At 42.8% G+C, this 19,396-nt stretch overlaps 1 protein-coding gene across 5 annotated transcripts in view; it reads right to left on the reverse strand.

Annotated features, from left to right (window-relative positions):
* The window catches only part of LOC108883619 (receptor-type tyrosine-protein phosphatase S), a 66,509-nt gene that overhangs the window by 40,578 nt on the left and 6,535 nt on the right, over positions 1-19,396 (reverse strand). For 4 of the 5 annotated variants that reach the window (XM_051070089.1, XM_051070088.1, XM_018676970.2 and 1 more), the window contains exons 2-4: positions 11,166-11,383; positions 6,814-6,959; positions 4,757-4,898 (exon numbers count right to left, since the gene is read on the reverse strand). In XM_051070089.1, coding sequence (XP_050926046.1) covers positions 4,757-4,898; positions 6,814-6,959; positions 11,166-11,310 — 433 coding nt within the window. In that variant the 5' untranslated portion in view covers positions 11,311-11,383. Of the gene's footprint in view, positions 1-4,756; positions 4,899-6,810; positions 6,960-11,165; positions 11,384-19,396 lie in introns of all 5 variants that reach the window. The other variant, XM_051070087.1, reaches the window with a different exon arrangement.

Here is a 19,396-nt window from a genome sequence, read left to right on the forward strand (position 1 = left end):
ACTTGAATGGAGGCCAGTGGTACGGCCATTGACGAAAACAAGGAGAAAGAGAAAGGAGATGGGGTGGTGGTGGTGGGGATCGATAGGCAGGTCAGGAGGGCGAGCTCCCCTGGGGTGAGGAATATGCTAGTCCTACATCTGCTCCCCTGTGCCCTCCCTTCCTCCCCCACAACCCCACCTCTCTCCTGAGAGGGTTCAGATGGTCTTTTTATCAACCCGCTGGCTACCACTACATGGACTCACTGGCTGTTAATTAGAGCACGCCACTGCAGCGGGCTCGGGGGTGTGTGCACGCATGTGTGTGTGTGCCTGCGTGGGTGTGTGTGTTTGCTGGGGGTATGGCTCTGTATTCCAGTCAGGTCTTTATCAATGCTGCAAATATAGTGTAGGTGGACCTTAGACTGAATCACAAGGGAGAGGCAGGAGAAACAAGGAGAGATGTAGATTGGTAGGTAGGTAGGTAGAAAAATAGATTTGATTAGATAGATAGATAAATAGATAGATAGATAGATAGATAATCCAGACTTATACATGTGTGTACCTGCAGAGAGATAATGATACTGGACAGTGAAGTACAGTTCACTGGAGAGGAGAATAGAGGGCTACAGGTATTCAGCCAAGCTCGTGGATGAGTCAGCGGCTGCTTGAAATAGATACTGCGGGCATGGCCTTGATCACACTTTTCACCAAATGAATCATTTATCAAAAACAAACACTGCTGCTCAAGAGTCCCGCTTATTTTTCATCTCCTGGTTAAATTGATAAGACAGCCTATGGAAAAATGCACAATGCGTATATAAACACAGTGTGTGTCAACAGCGTTTCGGGGGACATTGGCAAGGACCGACCAGCATTGTTTCCCCCCGGAGCTTTGTGTCTGTGTGTATTTGTGTGTATCAAGAGGTTGAGAGCTTACATTTTGGCCTGGTTATGTTTGCAGAAGGGCAATCAGGCCTGGTGCCCAAAACCAGTCGGCGGAGCCAACCAGATCTGGGCAAATATGCAATTCATACGTCCACGTGCACACACACACACACACACACACACATACTAGTGCAAGAAGGCATACACACAGAGTCAAACACATAATGCATATGATGCAAACAAACAAACATGAATCCAGGTTTTCTTTCCGTGCCTCTTTTTGTATTTCCCTCTCACACATACGCAGTTACCCAAATACAGGTGCACTCACGCACTATACTCAAACACTCCCTTCCACACAGAAAGTCATCATTTGTCCTGGTTAAGAGACAGGTTGCCTATTCATCTTTCAGTTCATTTCACTGGGGAATGGCCATGCACATGAAAGAAGCCTGAATAAAAGGCGATCTCAGGGAGCCTGATTCAGGATTAATCTGCCAGCGCTCAGCAGTCTTCAGAGGCTGTAATGCTTTGACTCCTATAGACTGCAGGAGGGCTGAAGGGGAGCACTTTAAATGCTAATGGAGCTTTATGATAATAGATCACAATACAATGCAGAATCAGACTTTGCATCGTAGATCAGTCCCACCAAAAACCCATGAGTCTCCACCATCCTGATCCCTACTTTGCCTCTCCTCACAGATCCTGCAGCTGGGGACTAAACACACAAAACACGATGATCCCACATATAACACTCTATTACATACAAACATGCATGAAGAATAGACTGTAAGGAAGAGAAAAAAAGAATGAAGGAAAATGAGGGGGTATATGTGATGAAAGAGCCCGTTCTCCACTCAAGGAGTGTAATCCTCTTGCAGGCTGAGTTGATACTCTCAGTTGTTTCCAGACCGAAATGCTGCCTGAGCTGCCGGCTTGCCAATGCAGCAGACGCCTGGGGGGAATCACTGATCTGACTTCGTTGTTCATATGAAGGGTGTTTGCCATGGTGGCAGAACATCTCTCCTCCTCTTTCTCTCTCTTACCCCTCTTCCTCCCCCATCCCTCACCTCCCTTTCTCCTAAAATGGGACACTGGGAGGTGAGTATAATCAGGATTACTCTGCACAAACCAGCCACATACACACACAGATACGCACACACACGCACACACCAATAAACGAAGAAATCCACGTGCATGCATTTGCACACAGCCATGAAGGTTGTGCACACACGCACGCTACTGCAGAGATGAGAATCTCTCGCCCACCAGAGGTTTTCAAACATGCAGAACTGCAGATATTCACGTCTCCTGAAGGCGGAACAACACAACTGCAGTGTCCATAGAGGAGAGCGGGTTTGGGTGAAAAGAGGATGGGGTGGGTTATTAAGGTGGGGTGGAGCAGCAGAGAGCCTGTAAAAATGCAAAGGGAGGAGAGGAGAGAGAGTGAGACAGTCCGGATAGACAGTGAGGGTCAGGCAGAATAGATGGCTGAGAAAATGAAAGAATGAATAAAACAAGAGGGAAGAAATTAGAAATAGACATCGCTGTGGGCAAAAGAAGTGGCTGCTGGAGTCAAAGGCAGAAAGATATAGTGAGGAAAGGCAAAGTAGGTAATGGGATGGGAAGGGTGATGTGTGATGATGATGATGAAGGTGAAGGCACAAAAAAGAAAGATCTCCCTGACCATAACCTACCACAGCTCCGTCCATTAGGCAGCTTCTGGAGCAGCAGCCCAATATCCTGTGGCCAACCACAAGCCCCTCACACGGTACAACGCTGCTATTAGCGTCGGTCAACCATTATACAAAATGATGAGATGAAACACATCAGGGTATGAAAAGACTTTTCAGTAGAGGGGTTTGGTCAGTAATGGAAAGCTTTCTCTCTGCTTCAGTGGTTGGTGGACCTTTTCTCAGACGAACCATGTCTTGAAAAGACTGACCCAATCACAATTTTTGCAGACTTTTGTGCACTTAACAGCATTCTCAGATGACATGATCCATCATAGCGTATATCACTAAGCCTATAGGAGATTGCAGGGGTGTATGGCTTTGGGAGAGTACTGTCAAATAGAGGCATTCTATATCTATATTTTTCTACGTGGGTGAAGATGTAAATGTTCTGGGGGTTTTTTTCTGCATACATGTTAAAATCTGTATTTCTGTGAGCCTTATAAAACTTATTTTATAGAACTCTGATAATGCATTCAGCAGTTTAAATCTGCTTCCTTCCAGATTCTGGATCAATTTCTGAAAAAAAGTGTTTTTTTTTTGTTCCCAATTGCAATGATAATATATTCTGAATTTGGCACAACTCTGACTGTTTTCCTCTCCATAGACATCACTGCTGAGGCTTATTGGTATTGTAATATTTAGAACTATTTATCTCATTATGATTTCTCAGAAACAAAGTTGAAACTATTAAAACATATGTATCATTATATGATCATGGAGACTCCTGATTCTATGGCGATATGCCTAAAATGCTCTATCATGGCAAATAAAATGGTGTCTGAATTACTGTGTAAAAATCATATAAAAATCACAAAAAATAGCCTTGCCGCTTTATTTTTGCAACCCTGCCCATGATGGCATAATGTGCCCAGAGATATTAATGGGACAGCTAACACCATATGGCAAAATCTGACAGTTGACAAGTTTATATAATCTAATCAGTATACATGAGTGGGGAAAATACTTCCAGAACCATTGCCTCTACTGCTAACTGTCTGCAATCCGCCTGTGCATCCTTATCCAGCATCTGAAACATTTTACTATTATGGCTAGCAATGCTCTGAATGTGGTTGGTACTTTGGGTCAAATATTGCTGTCATTCATTGCTATCCAATAATCTGTTTACTGCACAGAATACATCAGGCGATTAGGAAGAATCAAAGACAGCTGATTCTATTGTCACTGAGGGAACAGAGGGCGTCACGGTACACAGATCTCAGTAGGAGAAAAGTTTACACAAACAGGAACAGACACACATGGCCACACACACTGAGAGGCTCGCCCTCGAGGTGTAGTTTATGTGGTAATGTGCTTTAGATTGGGGCTGTGTGTGCAGAGATGATGGGCCGGGTAACAGATGGACAGGAGTCTATTCCCTGGGCTACCAGCCTTCTGCTTACCACACAGCCCTGCCAACTCCACAATCCTCATCCATCTCCTGCACTTCTACACCCCCTCCACCACTCCTCTGACATCCCATTTCATCTCTATTGTTTCACACTATCCTGTTGTGTTACTCAACTTACCCCCACCTCCTTGCTCTCCATCATACCCCTTCTCACCTCTCCTCGACCTTTTCCTCCCTCTCTTCTTCTCCTCCTCAATTTCCCCTGGCAGAAATGGGTTGTCTGCCAAACCCAGGCCTAATCCCCTGATTTTTCTTCATGTAGTAACAGCCCGAACAGCCAATCCCTCTATTCCTTCGTCCTTTCCTGCTGTGCTGGGCAAATGGCCAGCGCTCAGATCCCAGGCTCGCAGCCATGAGCTGCAACTTTAGTTCATAGCATGTTGGAGCGCCACATTAGATACGTTTCCCTCCGAGGAGACAGCGTACATTAGATTAACACCCTCACTCTGGCCAGGAAGTGCAGTGATTACAGCAAGCTGGGATGCTGAAATACCCGTTAGCTAGCACGCTAGCTCGCCCTCTCTGTGGCCAGATCACGCTCTGTTGCACTCAGAGGGACTATAAAAAGAACAGTTCGCTGCAGCCTGCTGTGGAGGCAGGGTGTGGCATGGCTCTATTGTCACATCTACAACTGACAGCCCAGGGAACCAGGGACGACATCTGAAGCCAGGTGAGTGTGCAAGGGAAGAGAAAGCACCACTCAAGTGGAAAAGGATGGAGATAGGGTGTGTATGTGTGTGCGCCTCACCTCTGATAATGGCCAGCTTTGCAGTGACAGACACCTCTCCTTCACTGTTGCGTGCCACACACTCGTAGATGTTCTCATCTCGGGGTGCTCTGAGCGGTTGGATCCTCAGCACAGCGCCTGCACCCTCATCAAACTCTATGGTCTGGACAGCCACAAAAACCACAAGAAATATCACATCAGTCACAGCGGAGGAAACACATGGATCACTATTAGAGCAGTAAACTATAATGCTACATGTCAGTACTTTAGCATACTTTGCTTTTACTGTAATTACATGACAATAATTATAGTGAAATACTTCATCGACCTCTTTAAGAAAATGCCTGATTCACTTGCTCTCCTCTACAAAAATGTTAGAGGTCAGGCACAGATACAGAACATGTACCTGTACACACGATCCTGGAGCTGGCGGGGAGTCAGTGTCGTTCACAAAGACACTTCCGCAGGGTAGAGACTTACCAACATTGGGGATTGGATCTGGGTCCTCAGCTTGAATCTCTAAGCATTAGGTCACATTACTGCATCAATATACAGTCATGCTTCCACTGAGCTGTGGGAATTAACAGCTCTCTGGAATAGCATTTAGCTTTTAGACAGTGATATGTGCTTTCAGTGGAAAGTAAAATATAATGCAATCATATTTTTCAGTGTGTCAAATTTGAAAAATGCTGTAAAATTCTGCTATCTTGAGTGATTACATTTTAACTAAACCTTGCAGCCTGGAAAGCAGACCAAACAGCAAGCTCATATTTGTTCGTTCTCGTAGATGGGTCTGGCCCCCAACCGTTCAGACAGATTTCCATCCAATCACAACCAGTGGGACAGTATTAAACAAAATGGAAGGTATATTTTCTTTAAAAGAAGAACAAACAACCACGCTTACAGCGTTGGTTGATAAGAGAGATGTGTTTGCTGTACTACCAACAAGATTTAGTGAAATTTTAATTTAGGAACTGGCCTCGCTGGTCGCCAAAAAGAAAACCCAGTGGCTACTGATCTTTATCTGCTGGTCATGCTCATGGGGGAACAGATCCAGGAGGCAACCAAACTGAGAATCACTGCCTTTCTGCTCTGGGTCCATGATGAGGCAGAAATATGCAGTGGACGTTGCCAACTTATATTTGGTAGCCTGGAGTCCTGGCTGCTGAACAGCAATTGGCGAGACGTGTTGGAGTCCATGGTTTTCCAAGAAAACATTATGCAAATTGTCGTGGATGAAGTTCAGCTCACGTACGAACAGTTAAGCGTTGGCTACTGAATCATGTCATGTCAAACGTCTGTTATATTGAACTAAAAGTAGTGTACTAGTCTGTTTACATTTTTCTGTCGCTTGGTGCTACGTCACATATTTTGTTGCTCTGGTTGTACGTCCACCCAGTTGCCTCCAGAGGCATTTTGGTCTGCAAATACAAATTGGCGATGATGATGATGTCAGGCTACAAACGTTTGAAACGTGTGCTGTTGTCAAATCAATATTTTAAAGACATTTGTGGGGAATGCAGAGCTGAGAAGATTGATACCTTTCATTTCTCCAATTTATGGAACTAGTTCTGTCCAAAATGTTTAAAAATCCACAAAGAATTTTTAATGCTAAATTGCTAAGTTATACCTCTTTTATCTAACTAGAGTTAATTACTGATCTTTAGAGGCAGGATTTTTTTTGTTTACCTTTGGGCAGAGCCAGGCTAGTTGTTTCCCCCTGCTGCTAATGGATCAAGCTTCATATTTAGCATATAGACATAAAAGTGGTATCACTCTTTTCAGTTAATTTTCATGTGTCATGCATTTTGCATATTGTAAAATCAGTCCTTAAAGAAACAAGGTTGTAGTGTATCTAGAATACGGAACATAACTTCAACAATTCAAAACGATACCTAATGTAGCAAGATTCAATACTATAAGATCTGTCTACGTAGCAATATATAGCATAGACATAGTAATTACTATTGTATACAATAATAATGAATATATTAATATATCTGTATTCCTGGATATATATTTTCATATTTGACATGCAGCTACAGTAGGATTTGACCATTGTGCACTGTGACAACCACCTCGATACGCTGGGAGTTGACCTTCTTGCCCTTCTTGTTCCAGTAGACGGTAGGCTTGGGATTGCCAGTAGCCTGGCACACAAATGATGCCACGCCCCCTGACACTCCGATCTGGTCTGTGGGAATCTTGGTGAACTTGGGGGGAGCTGAGGGACAGAGAGAGGGAGGAGGGGAGGGATGGAGGGAAAAAAAAGGAAAAAAATATCAAAACACAAGCATGAGAATTGACACCCTTGCACCCAGAGGACATCAAATTGACTCCACAACCAGCAACAACCCCCCCCCCCCCCCTCGCGGACCACACCCCATTTTACTGTCAGTGACTGGTCAGGCTGACTTGTGTTCTGATGGTTGTGTGTTGTGCTTACTTCCTGGGTATCATCTAGAGGACATGCTGAAGGACTTCCTGTGGGTCATAAATAAAAGATGGGGTTGGGCTTCAGAGGAACATCTCTCTCTCTCTCTCTCTCTCTCTCTCTCTCTCTCTCTCTCTCTCTCTGTCCGTCTCTCTCTCTCTCTCTCTTTCTCTGCTTCCTCCAGGGCAGGCTACCCTTGTGCTGCATGCAGCACAATCTGTCATGACACGTAAGTGTTTCACAGGTAGGAGAAGTGTTGGCTGCAAATTCACAGCATATAATTGGTTTAAATGTATTAATAACAGAGGTGCCATTTCCGGCCTGCTCACTATAACACATATTTGAAATTTGCACTTGCAGATCCTGGCGATCTTAACATTGAGTACAATGAATATACCAACATTAGCCGTGTTAATTTCCGTCTTTGCCTCAGGAGACAATCTGAGGAGAACAATTTAGACTGTTATGATGCATCTGATGCGGGATGTATAAGTGCAGCAATTGCCCTTTGTAAGAAAATAGTAATTTCCAAGTCCGATACTGAGCCAACAGCACTGAACCTATATTTTTCACAGCGGCTGAGTCAGATCAATCAAACAACTTCATGCACCCACCCCTTGCTATCTGTCTGTGGCCTGTTGCCATGGCACCTAGCTTAACTCCTCCTCAGCTACAGAATCACTGCTATCCATCAGGGTGAAGTCAGGATGACCCTTACCATAGCAACCTGGATCCCTCCTCCCACTTCCCCTATGTCTGGGTGAGTGAGGTCCTGCTGTGTTGATTCACTTCTGCTCTGATGACAGGAAAAAAAAAACGCCTATCAAATAATCACTAGCAGATTCTAAAGCCTGTTTGCACATCTTCCTATTCCTGCTCACTTCACTGGCTAACAGCTACACAGACCACTTTCTTGTCTCGCTACCATGCCTTCACAAGAACGGGAATGATACCATGTCAAATGAATGCCCCTGTGCCTGCTGCACTACGGTGTGCCTCTTAAAGACTCACTCTGAATGTCAGAAATAAAGTGGTTTCATTTTATGCTTGTCATAATCTGCAACAGGAAGAAGCAAAAAGCTGGTACAGTATAGTCAATCAGAGCAAATTGTGCCCACCATTTTAGGGCTCAAGAGCAGCATATTTCCTGCCTGGTAGACTCTTAGAAAGGCATAAAGAGTATTGAGCAAATTTCCCTTTCCTCTCGCCAACAATATGAGAATGTGAACCATCAAAAATCCCCCGAAAAATGTCATGGCTGAAAACTCACTTCTCCTGGCTATAGGATTATGAATGAATTTCATGTGCTTCTTAAGGCTTGAACATGGGGTTCAGTGGCTTTATATTGAGTCCAAAATCATTTCTGTGTTCTCTTAAATGCGCTTCAACACCAATCCTCGTGCAAAACTGACCCCACTGGCAATGTTACCAGTTAAGCCTCTTCTGAAAGCCAGGGAAAAGCCCTGCAAGGCTCCGACTCTGGACTCTGGATTTGCGCTGAACAGAAATCAGAAGGTTTCTTGAAAGCTGCCTAGAGAATGAAGGACTAATGAGGAGCACCGTGTCTTTAATAACAGGTTTCACTCTGCTTCACTGGACCAGCCAGGTCTACCACCGATCTACCACTGTTCTGTTTTTAATTAAACACCTTTGTAACCTATAATCATCTGACTGACTGACTACTGCTGCGCTCGGATATGACTGATACAATAATGTGAAAAAATTGTGAGCGTGCCATGTGCCATGTAACTCTGAGCTTGCTTCTGGTCAGACTAAAGAAATACAAGTTTCATTTTAACATTTTAGAAAAGCTCTTTTGGGGAAATTAGTGTAACTCCTGGTGAAAAGTTGCATTTCATTCTGCCTTAAAAGACTTGAGTTATGGCCAAGGTATTAAGTGCAACCAGCTGTCGTCTGACAAGCCTTTAAGCCACTTTTAATAATGCATCTCTTCCTGTTTATGTGTCTTTGCTGTCAAATCTGTTTACATCTCACAGTCAAATGTGTGCAACGGAAGAAATTTGGTGACACAAATATAATGGAGATGGTTGGGGTTTGCTGTGTAGTTGCAGAAAGAAAAATGGTAGTGTGAGGATGATTTGTGGGCCCATCTCAAACTAAAATGCGAAATCTGGATACATAAGCAGAAACAAACAAACAAATTAACAAACAAAATAAATAATTCCTAACTTTATTTCCATGGTTCAACCATTGTTTGTGCTTGAACGTTAAATGTAGAGCTCACCTTAAAGGAGTATTTGTAGTTTGTTACAATGCCCCTATATAACTAATTTACTCACCTTTTTTGCTTTACTAATAAAGCAATTTAAAAATGATTTGCGTCTGATGTGAGGTATTTATTGTGATGACATTTGATCACAAGTGAATAAGAATCTAAAATCTGCCAAAAAGACATTAAGTACACAGGTCTACCATTAAGGATTTTGTGGCAACTAAGTCAAGTATGGAGCAGTTTTTAATAATAACTGGTATTCCAATGTGCAGACAATTATTCACAAATAAGTAATACCTTTGGGTAATTATGAATTCTGTTGCTGTGTGACTTTGCAGTCAACTTCATTTCTGTACAACAGCCAAACAGTGTTGTATATACACACCTGCAACCCAGGATGTTCCTGTTTGCTGTGTGATTAAGCGCTTTCAGGTTTGGAGGAGAAACAGTGAGGAATATGGTGATGGTTTGAAAAAAAATATCAAAATGACAGAGCCAATATGAGGGCAGAAATTACAATAATGTATTCATCTTGAGTGAGGGAAAATTTAGATTCCAAGCACTGCATTTCAGTAACATCTTGACCAAAGCTGAAGTTCCCTGTAGAAAATGAGTAGTTTTTGGAAAAGGCAGTAATTCAGTTTGATATTTTTCTTACTTTTGTGTCTGTTTTACTTTTACTGAGGAAGCTAGAGAGACATTGGAGAGGAAGCACTATCTGTTCTGCAGAGATACACTGTAGGCGGTCCAAAGGCAGAGATCCTCAATCCCACAACGTTTCATCTGAAAGTTGTTGTGTAATTCTACCTCTTTGCTGAATATAAAAATATTTCAAATATGACATCAGTCTTCTCAAAGGATCACGGCCTCAAATTGGTTACATAAATGGAAAATGAAAAATACATTAAACGATTCCCCATTCCTAACAGTGAGAAGTGCTATGTCCATCTTTAGACTGTATCGGCTTTCAGAAATATTTTCAGAGAAGTGACAGCTGAGTGTGTCTGAGCATGTGTGCGTGTGGGTGTCTGTGTGTGTGGATCGCTGAGGCAGGAAATCTGTGGAAATGTTGTAATCAAGGAGATGATGAGGAACATGCTGATGGGACCTCCCGGCTTATCAAAACACATTAACAACACCACAGTCCAGAGCTGATGTGGTGACAGGCCTGGATTCATTCCTCTGACACACACACACACACACACACACACTCACACTCACACTCTTAAACACAAAAGACATGCACACACATTTACATACATTCACACCTTGTGCATCTCATTTACTGCTGACAATAAACCAGCTGTCATTCAACTGAGACAGAATGAAAGAGAAACAAATGTATAGCTAGCTGGGTAGATAGCTGGATGGATGGAGAGGCAGATACTGTGCTGTATGTGGTGCAAATACATTGAAGAATATATTATTACTGTACAAAATGTGAAAATAAGTTTTCGCACTTTGCTAGCAGCTAAACAGCTGGCTAGCTAGCAGAGTCATTCCTATGTTATCAGGGTCCTATGTTCCAAGCTCTTGACCTAAACACAATAAGAGGGTTAGGGTGTTACAGTGGGAACATCAGACCCTGGGAATATAGTTACATTAGCTATCGCTAGCTAGCTAGATGGCTAGCTAGCTAGATGGCTAGCTAGATAGCTAGCGATAGATAAATAGATAGATAGATAGATAGATAGATAGATAGATAGATATATAGATAGATAGATAGATAGATGGGTAGATGGGTAGACTACTGATGGTCATACCTAGTGCTCCACACACGCTGCTCAAAGGGCTGGTTAGCAGGATAATCAACGGCAGCAGCATACACAGGTGAGAGGGGCTAAGGCAGAGCCCCAGGATAGGCCTCCTGGACTGGGCTTGAACTCCACCTGTCCTGGGCAGAGGCATGGCAGGCACCACCGTGAGCTGGTTACAGATGATGGAGATACGGGTAGGACTTCACTCAACAGGGATAGGCACTCTGCGGACACATAGAAAAAAGTCCAAAAAAAAAAAAAAAAAAAACATGAAGGTCAGCTGACGTGAGAGAAAGGCCTATTTCCTCCACCTCTGATTCATCCTTCTGCTTTTAGAATGGCAGCTGAAATGTCAATGCACCATGAGGAGAGACAGAAACCGTACAATAATTCATACAGATGTGGAGAAAACATCCTCATGAAGAAAATTAAAGACAAATTCATGCTAATGCAGGATTAGGTCTTTTGATTTAGCCAGAGCACTTCTGACTTGGGATTAACAGCTCAAGCAGGCCAGCTCTGACTGAATTAATACCAGAACAATAGAGCCACTGCTCAACAACTAAGACAAGAAACAGACCGAAATAGTTTTCAGTGCAAGTGCTTCTGTATTAATAAGTCTCCTTTTCTAGTGAGCCGTGAAATGAGCTGCAATGATACATTTTAAGGTTTTTTTTTTCTTCAGACATCCTAATAATTTCATTTTAGCTCTGGCCTAATTCCTTCTTAGCGTTCAGTATTTTACTGCTCTGGTGGCACATAAAAGTGTTAATGCAATAATAAATCCAGAGTGTGCCATAGTAATGAAAAACACTAAAACAAAGAGGATTGAGGGGTCAGTAGGAATGCAGCAAAATTCAATAACGGCAAATGTATCAGAAACTGCTGCTTTAATAGATATTCCCCCTCTAGTTAATCCCTCACATTGGGGGTGGGGGGAAGGGGTCTCCATCAGTATTTTGCACTCTTTCAGTAGCGTAAACACATGCAGTCGCACACATCTGGAAGTCTGTTAACATAATTCAGTCTGCTTACAGAGATTTAGACAAGCTGTGCAGAAGCTCCCTGTCTGGGAGTCAATAACTCCTCAGTCCTATCAAGCTCTCCTGACCCCCACCCTTCTCCCCGATGTGTCAGAACGCAGGTGGGGAGGCCAAATGAGAAAGGGGCCTTTGTTAACCTGTCATATATCACGCACATAACACATCTCCCTTCAAGTACCGGTACAGGATAACGTATATGCTTTCAGGGAGACACAGTATGTATTCACAGGTGACAGGCCACATTGTGATCGGCACATAAATATGTGCAATCACCCATAAGCACACCATCACCCTGACATCCCCAACACACTGGCAGAAATGGAGTAGCGGAGATTAGGACGACCCCTTCCTCGCCTTTACTAAATGAAAGAGGCATTTCTGGTGAGTTACATATTCAAAGACTCCTCCAACCACTTATTGAGCTAATGACCTGCTCAAACACATTACTGTCTGCCAGTTCCTAAACTAAAAATAGCTCATCTGAAAACATGGCTGTCTATCTGATCCAGGCTCTTTTTCTTGCCGCTCTGCCCTCGTCTTATCTAACGCTGCATAATAGACGTTGAATAGAAAAGCTTTCAGCGTCCCCTTTTCAATTGAACAATGTGATAAGAAAAATCAGATCAGGGCTCATTCGAGCACCATTGGCAGCATGTTAAGTAAATTCTCCTCTTACGGAAACTCAATTTGCCACCGTTAATCTAACTAGGACTACTGCTCTGCGTGGAGCCACACAGCCACTGAAACATTAGGTACTCCTCATATGTTGCAGTGTCTGCTTCCTCCGTCCTGTGAGCCGGCTTTGTTGAGGCCTTTATATCTCTCTGTGACCTCAGTCTAACCCTATCTATCATTCTCAGTTTATCCAGCCCTCCCCGTTGTTTTTCACCTGCTGACAAAGCCCTCTCTGCTCTACCTCCACTATAGTCCCTCGCCCTCTACCTAATCCCTAATCTTACCCTCATCTCACTCCTGTATTAGTCTCCGTATTCCCTGAAATCTCCTCTTCTCCTTTCTCCTCTCATCTCCTTCCTCCACTCTCCTCTCCGCTTTCCTCCTCGCCTCCCTTGTTAACCTCTCCTCTCTCTATGCCACTTCCTCCGTGGCACCCTATCATTCATACTCCCTCTCTTTCTACACGCACTCTAAACCCTGCTTGTATCCAAATCCTCTTCCTCTCCCCCAGCTGCCCTGCACCGGCTGCTCCAGCTGTTGCTGGTCCATTGACACAGTTCAAACAAAAGGGCTTAGAGCATCCTACAGCTGTGAATGTTGAGGGAGCGGGCCAAAACAGATACACAGGCGCAGCGGTGCACCAGGGCCAGTCTGGGCATGCCTGCGCTTATGCTATAATGGCATTTAACGCTCTCTTGACATGTAGATTGAGACCAGCCGTGCAGTTTTGCATATCAGAGAGAGGCAGAATTAAAAGGTGCCAGCGTTGTGAGCGTGAATATTCTCATGACTCAGGCCTACCTACGGTCTCCGCAGCCCCCTCACAGATAACACAACCTGCTCTCCCTCATCATCTGGCTCAGCATCCAGAGAGAAGACAGCAGGGAGTCGGTCTTATTACCTTTTCAGCGTGACAACACAGATGGTCAGCCAGACAGATAGATTGATGGGGATACATGTGCTATTTATTGTGGGGAAAGCAGATAATGACACCATAGCTCAGGTGGTGAAATGTACACCGGTTATTGTGCTCCATCAGGCTGATGAAATAACACTGTTTAGGTGGCATCCAACCTGCCCCTGTTCCGCTGGGCCCCTTCGGAAGATGACATGTTTTGTTTTTCTCACCTAGTCTCCACCCCTGCCACCACCCCACCCCCACCACCCCCCTCATTTTCACCCATGAGCCACAAGTGGCTTGAGATGGTCTCCCAAGGCCTGTCTCCATGACAACGAGCTAGGAGCGCTCATAGAAGGACCAGATCTGTTTCCTGCGGCACCATGCTAACTGTGAGATAGCAACACCTGATAGGAAGCTTGTGTTCTTCTTTCTTTCTTTCTTTTTTTTATTCCTTTCTCTTTTTTTTTAGCTTCAATTTGGAGCCAGTGCTGGGAGCAATCATCACATGTGTGTTGTGAAGCTTGGAGCAGAATAAAATAGCACTTTTGTTTTTCTTTTTTTATATTTCAATCTACAGACATGCAATGCACCACAAAACTTTTTAGGGTTGAATGATAAGGTTACATCCACTTTCATTTGTCCTCATTTACATTCTTGCCAGTGATTCTGAACCTATGGTGTACATGTATATTTTTTCAGCACAAAAATAACCTTATCTTGAATTATGCATGGCTTTGTGTGGCAGCTTGCAGTGGAAAAGTTTGGAGTGGGAACTGTGTATTAGTCAGACACAAGGAGGGGATGGGGGCTGATATTACCTCATGTTTCCTATGACCCTGGACCCTGTAGGCAAACCACACACACAAACGCACGCACACCCACAGGGGCATACACACACAAAAGCGCAGAGACCCACACATACAAACACACATAAAAAATGACAGATGGCAAAGCATCATGGGGGAGATTGGCACTCACTCTCTCACACTTCCCTTCTCTCTCACTCTTAAACACACAGCCCACAGACACACAAATATACAGGCACACACACACACACACAGGCATGAACACACGTACACACAAACACTAAGGATCAGAGGCACAGGATGAAGCACGGCTTACTGCAGGCATGAGCTGCACCGCCCTGGTTACATTTTTAGCAGTGGAAATAAAATATCTGAGGCTCTTCTCTAACAAGAAAACACACCTGTCACTCAAACACTGCGATTCTTCGCCCTGAATATAAATTAATCTGGAGACTTGGGTGCCTCAACAAAAATCTCTACAAGACTTATTGCTGCAGGACGCAGAAATTAGGACAGTGGATGCCCCATGGTACACGCAACCAAACAGTGGGAAACGATGGGAATTATTGACAAATAGCAGTAACGTTTCCAACCACACACACTTTTCATCATTGCTATAAGGGCATAAACAAGGTCTCCACTGGAGTTTTGTTTTGTGCTGCTGAGAGCAAATATAAGTCATGGAAACGGAACAATCGCACCAAACCTGTTGGCACAGGAGGAAAACCCATATATGTAATTATTTATTATGTGTTGTTTTCTTCAAGCAGTGTACTGCTGAAATGACCTCTCCTTCATCCAATAACTGATAAGAAATGTAGTCACTAACATGGATTCTGACTGTTATATCAGTTAATCCATTAAATTATTTATCCTGACTATTACAATTTTTTTCAGCTCCTGTCACTTTAAATTCAATATTTTGGGGGGTTTGACTGTTTGTTAGGCAAAAAAGGCGATTATAAGAATCACTCTGAGCTCTGACTGATTCTGATCTGCATTTTCTATTATTAAATTATTTATTATGAAACTAAATTATGGGTGAAGTTACTAATTGCACACTAAATTATTGATCAAGCTCCAAAAAATAGTTTAACTGATAATGAAATTATTTTCACAGTGTTTTCTAATGAAATCATGAATCACTCCATTGCATTTGTTTTTAGTGTTTTGCATAGTGTTTTTTTTTTTTTCACGCTGGCCCGGTCTCTAATGCAAAAGAGCTTTAAAGCCTCAGTTGGACTCACCTGTTTTAATAAAAGTTAAATGAATAAATAAGAATCACATGGAAATGATCCAAGTGATATTTTTTCTATTCATTAAAGAAAAATAGGTTTTTATCTTCATGTTTGGAATAGTCGCGATAAAATACTTAAATATTCTTTCTTCCAGTCTCTATGTTATAGGCTACAGTGAGTGGTGGATGACATTTGTGTGTATTTGTGTATCTGTGTGTTGAAACTGAGGATTTTTAATTTTCAGATTAATTTCATTTCCTGTCTCTTCCTGGTGGGAGTGTATGCACAGGAGGTATTCAGCTGTGGAGAGTGTGTTCTCTGTGTGAGTGCTTTCAAATCTCTCTTACACGTGTCTCCTGTGGTAAGTTTCCTTTTACACCCATTTGTCATGTGAACTTCAGAAAACCAGCATGATCTTCTTGTTATCATGAAATAATGATATCTGAATCTTAATAACAGCTTTCCTGGGATGATGAAAAAACAGAACTTAAAAAATGTATCCACCCACATCCTCTCTCTGGCTTTCTTTGGCAGGGAGCATGAGTTTTGCTTGAGGTCACAATTTAATTAACTGATCACCTGCAGCTAACAGGGTAGAAGACATATGCACAAAGCATTAAAGATACTAGCACGATACTAGAAACTTCTGCTTATGTAAGAGTGTATCATTTTCTCAATTCCACACTTTCCTTCATTTTAGTTACATTTACAGCAACACACATGCTCTCTGACCCCTAATCCTTGCAGGAGGTGAAGAAGCTAAGCTGTTTACCCTGCACAAATTCAGCTGTTAAGTCACTGTTCCCCATTTTAAAATTCTGGATGTGCCTCAGTTTTTGTTCATCACAACTCCATTTCATAGCCAAGACAACACATGGATTCGTGATGAGGAACAAAGGGAGGGGTGGAGAGAGAAGCGTGACTGAAACCTTCTCCCGCCCCAGTCCTAGTCTGCTAAAATAACCAAACTAAGTTTCCCTTTGACCTCAATCTCTGCGTGTCTAGGACATAGCAAAGCTGCAGCAGCCCAACAATAGTGCGGCAAATGTACACCCACGCATCTTAAAGGGGCTCCAAGGTCAGACAAACCAGCGCAGCTAGAAAGCAGCATCCAGTAATGGATGCATCAGCCTAAGAGGAGCCCAGCAACAGATGGACTGGCTCCCGCTAAGCAGGAAGTGTATCACCAAATGGTATAAAAGTACATATAGGGCAGATTATCAGAGGGGGTCAGAACAGGGGGAATCACAGTAAAAGTGTTTATAGGCTAAATGAGGCTGGTCTGGTCGCAGGAAGTGAAGAGTTAGTGCTGTTGGGATGAAAAGTCAGCCACGGCAAATCCAACATTTCCTTTCAATGAGATAAAGAGTCTATCATAATATTATGAATCTGCTAAATATAAGCATGTTGTTCAATATTAGTTTTAATTACATTAACTAACAGAACATTATTCTTTAACCTTTATTTCAGCAACTAATGGTCTTTTAATCAGTCTCTAATGTAGTGCCACCTGTTTTCTGAGGTGCTACTTTCGCCCACCAACTGCTTACACTCACTATAATAAAATGAAGTTTCTTTGCATTCTGTTAGTGTGTAAAAAAAGTGATGAATATTTGAGGAATATATTAAGTTAGGATAGAAAAATACTACAATGTTGTAATGGCTTTAAAATCTTTGATATATTACTTTGAAAACACAGGGCCAAATAAACCAGTTTCTAAGCTACAATAACAGCTGAATGAGCCCACAGTCTATATGCTTTAACATGTCCCCAATTTGGTTTAAAAAGGGACCTATGCATAACACTGTTGGGTGAAAACCTTGCAGCTTCAATTTCAACAATTTTCATGCTTTCAAATAAGTTGAAGGATTACTTGCTCCTTCATGAGCTGAGTCAATTTTTCAACCCCTTAGGCTCATAAACCTCTTTCAAAACCCTGAGGGTAATGCCAGAAATGCTTTGTCATCCAGCTAAAACATGGCTGTTCCAATTTGACATTTTGCAGATAGAGCTGCGCCCGACAGGTGAAGGTTCTCACCTGACAACAGCAGAGGAACAAGACGCGTGCATGTCCGCTCTCAACTGAAACGACAAAACACGGAGCACGCAAAAACACCCAAACATATTTCGTAATTTCCTCACAGTGACACCCCAACCCTCCCTCACTGTTTCTTGTTCTTCAGAGGCAGCCGATCTTCTGTGCAGCGGCTCATTACGCAGGCTGATGGTTGAGTCCTTGTCAACTCACTGTCCAATTAGCATATCCAAGGCTGGCACAGACTCTTATCCTAGCAGGGGAGAGAACTGTATATACATACTGATGGCCAAATAGTTATGCACTTGCATGTACATCCCTAATTGTTAAACAGCTCTGACATACGAGGGAAGATGCATCGTGTAAATCATCCAATTACAGGGCCAATCCCTAATCAAAATCTAAGACACACTGTTGCTTCTTTACATAAAACAAAAACACTGTTAATACCTGTATTTTTAATTATCACTGGTTTAGTTTTGTTAATGCCTGCATTGTTTATGGTGCTGTACGTAGTGATAATAAGGGCATGAGAATTTGTCAATGAAATAAATGATTAAAAGTCCTGCACACACACACTCACACCACACATATGCAAGAAAGACACCGCCAGCCAAGACACACTGCAGCCAATTAGTGAGCTTCTCCTGGAGCAGGACTAAGGCTCCCTGACAACAGAGAACACCTTTATCTTCCTGGACGTCATTGTCATCATCCCAGCCATCATCATATTTCAATTGTGCTCCATTAATGAGACATGCCAGCCATTTTTCCCTCCCTGTTTCAGCTGTTTAGCAAAACCTACACATCAGTCAGCAGACAAAGTCAGGTTGTGTAAAGCAGATTGGAAGGGCTTGTTGATAATCTTATCTTGGGAGTGATAACAGCAGCCTGAAGAAACACAGTGCCCTGTTTTAATAACCTCATATTGATTGATCATTCATATACAATTATCCAGTGGGGATGTCATTAATGTAAGCTCTACAGAGGGCCTTTAAATGGATTCATCTTTTCATTGATTTATAAAATTAATATCATCCTTTGCAAACACACAACATACATCACAAACTGATCTGCGCTGCTTGTTCACCGTTACAAAACTCCTGTGCTGTAATCTTGAAGTAACCACTTTATTCATTCTTTACTTATGTAAAACATCCTCCGGTCCCTCTGGGAGGTGCTTGTGAATTTTCTGGAGACACACTGTTGTGTTTACCCAGGATCCAAACCTCTCCTGTGTATTTGCGCTGCCATAGTATCACCTGTCTAGCTTGGTCACATGATATGTTGTCCACTGAGAGCTCATTATCTCACAACTGCAACACTGCTCTGCCACAACAGTGAGATCATCTATAGAAAATTAACGCACATTTCACACTCTTTCACACTCACACTCTTACTGTTTGGTTTTTTGTTAAGGTCAATTTGCATAGTGCAGAGTGCATTGCCCAACTTGTTGTTATGTTTATGAAATGTTCCATTTGTTTTGCAAGACACTCAAGGGGTAATGTCATTAAATATTTAGAAAGCAGAGAGAT

The sequence above is a fragment of the Lates calcarifer genome, linkage group LG4 (genome assembly GCF_001640805.2).
Source record: "Lates calcarifer isolate ASB-BC8 linkage group LG4, TLL_Latcal_v3, whole genome shotgun sequence".
Taxonomy (NCBI): Eukaryota; Metazoa; Chordata; class Actinopteri; family Centropomidae; genus Lates; species Lates calcarifer.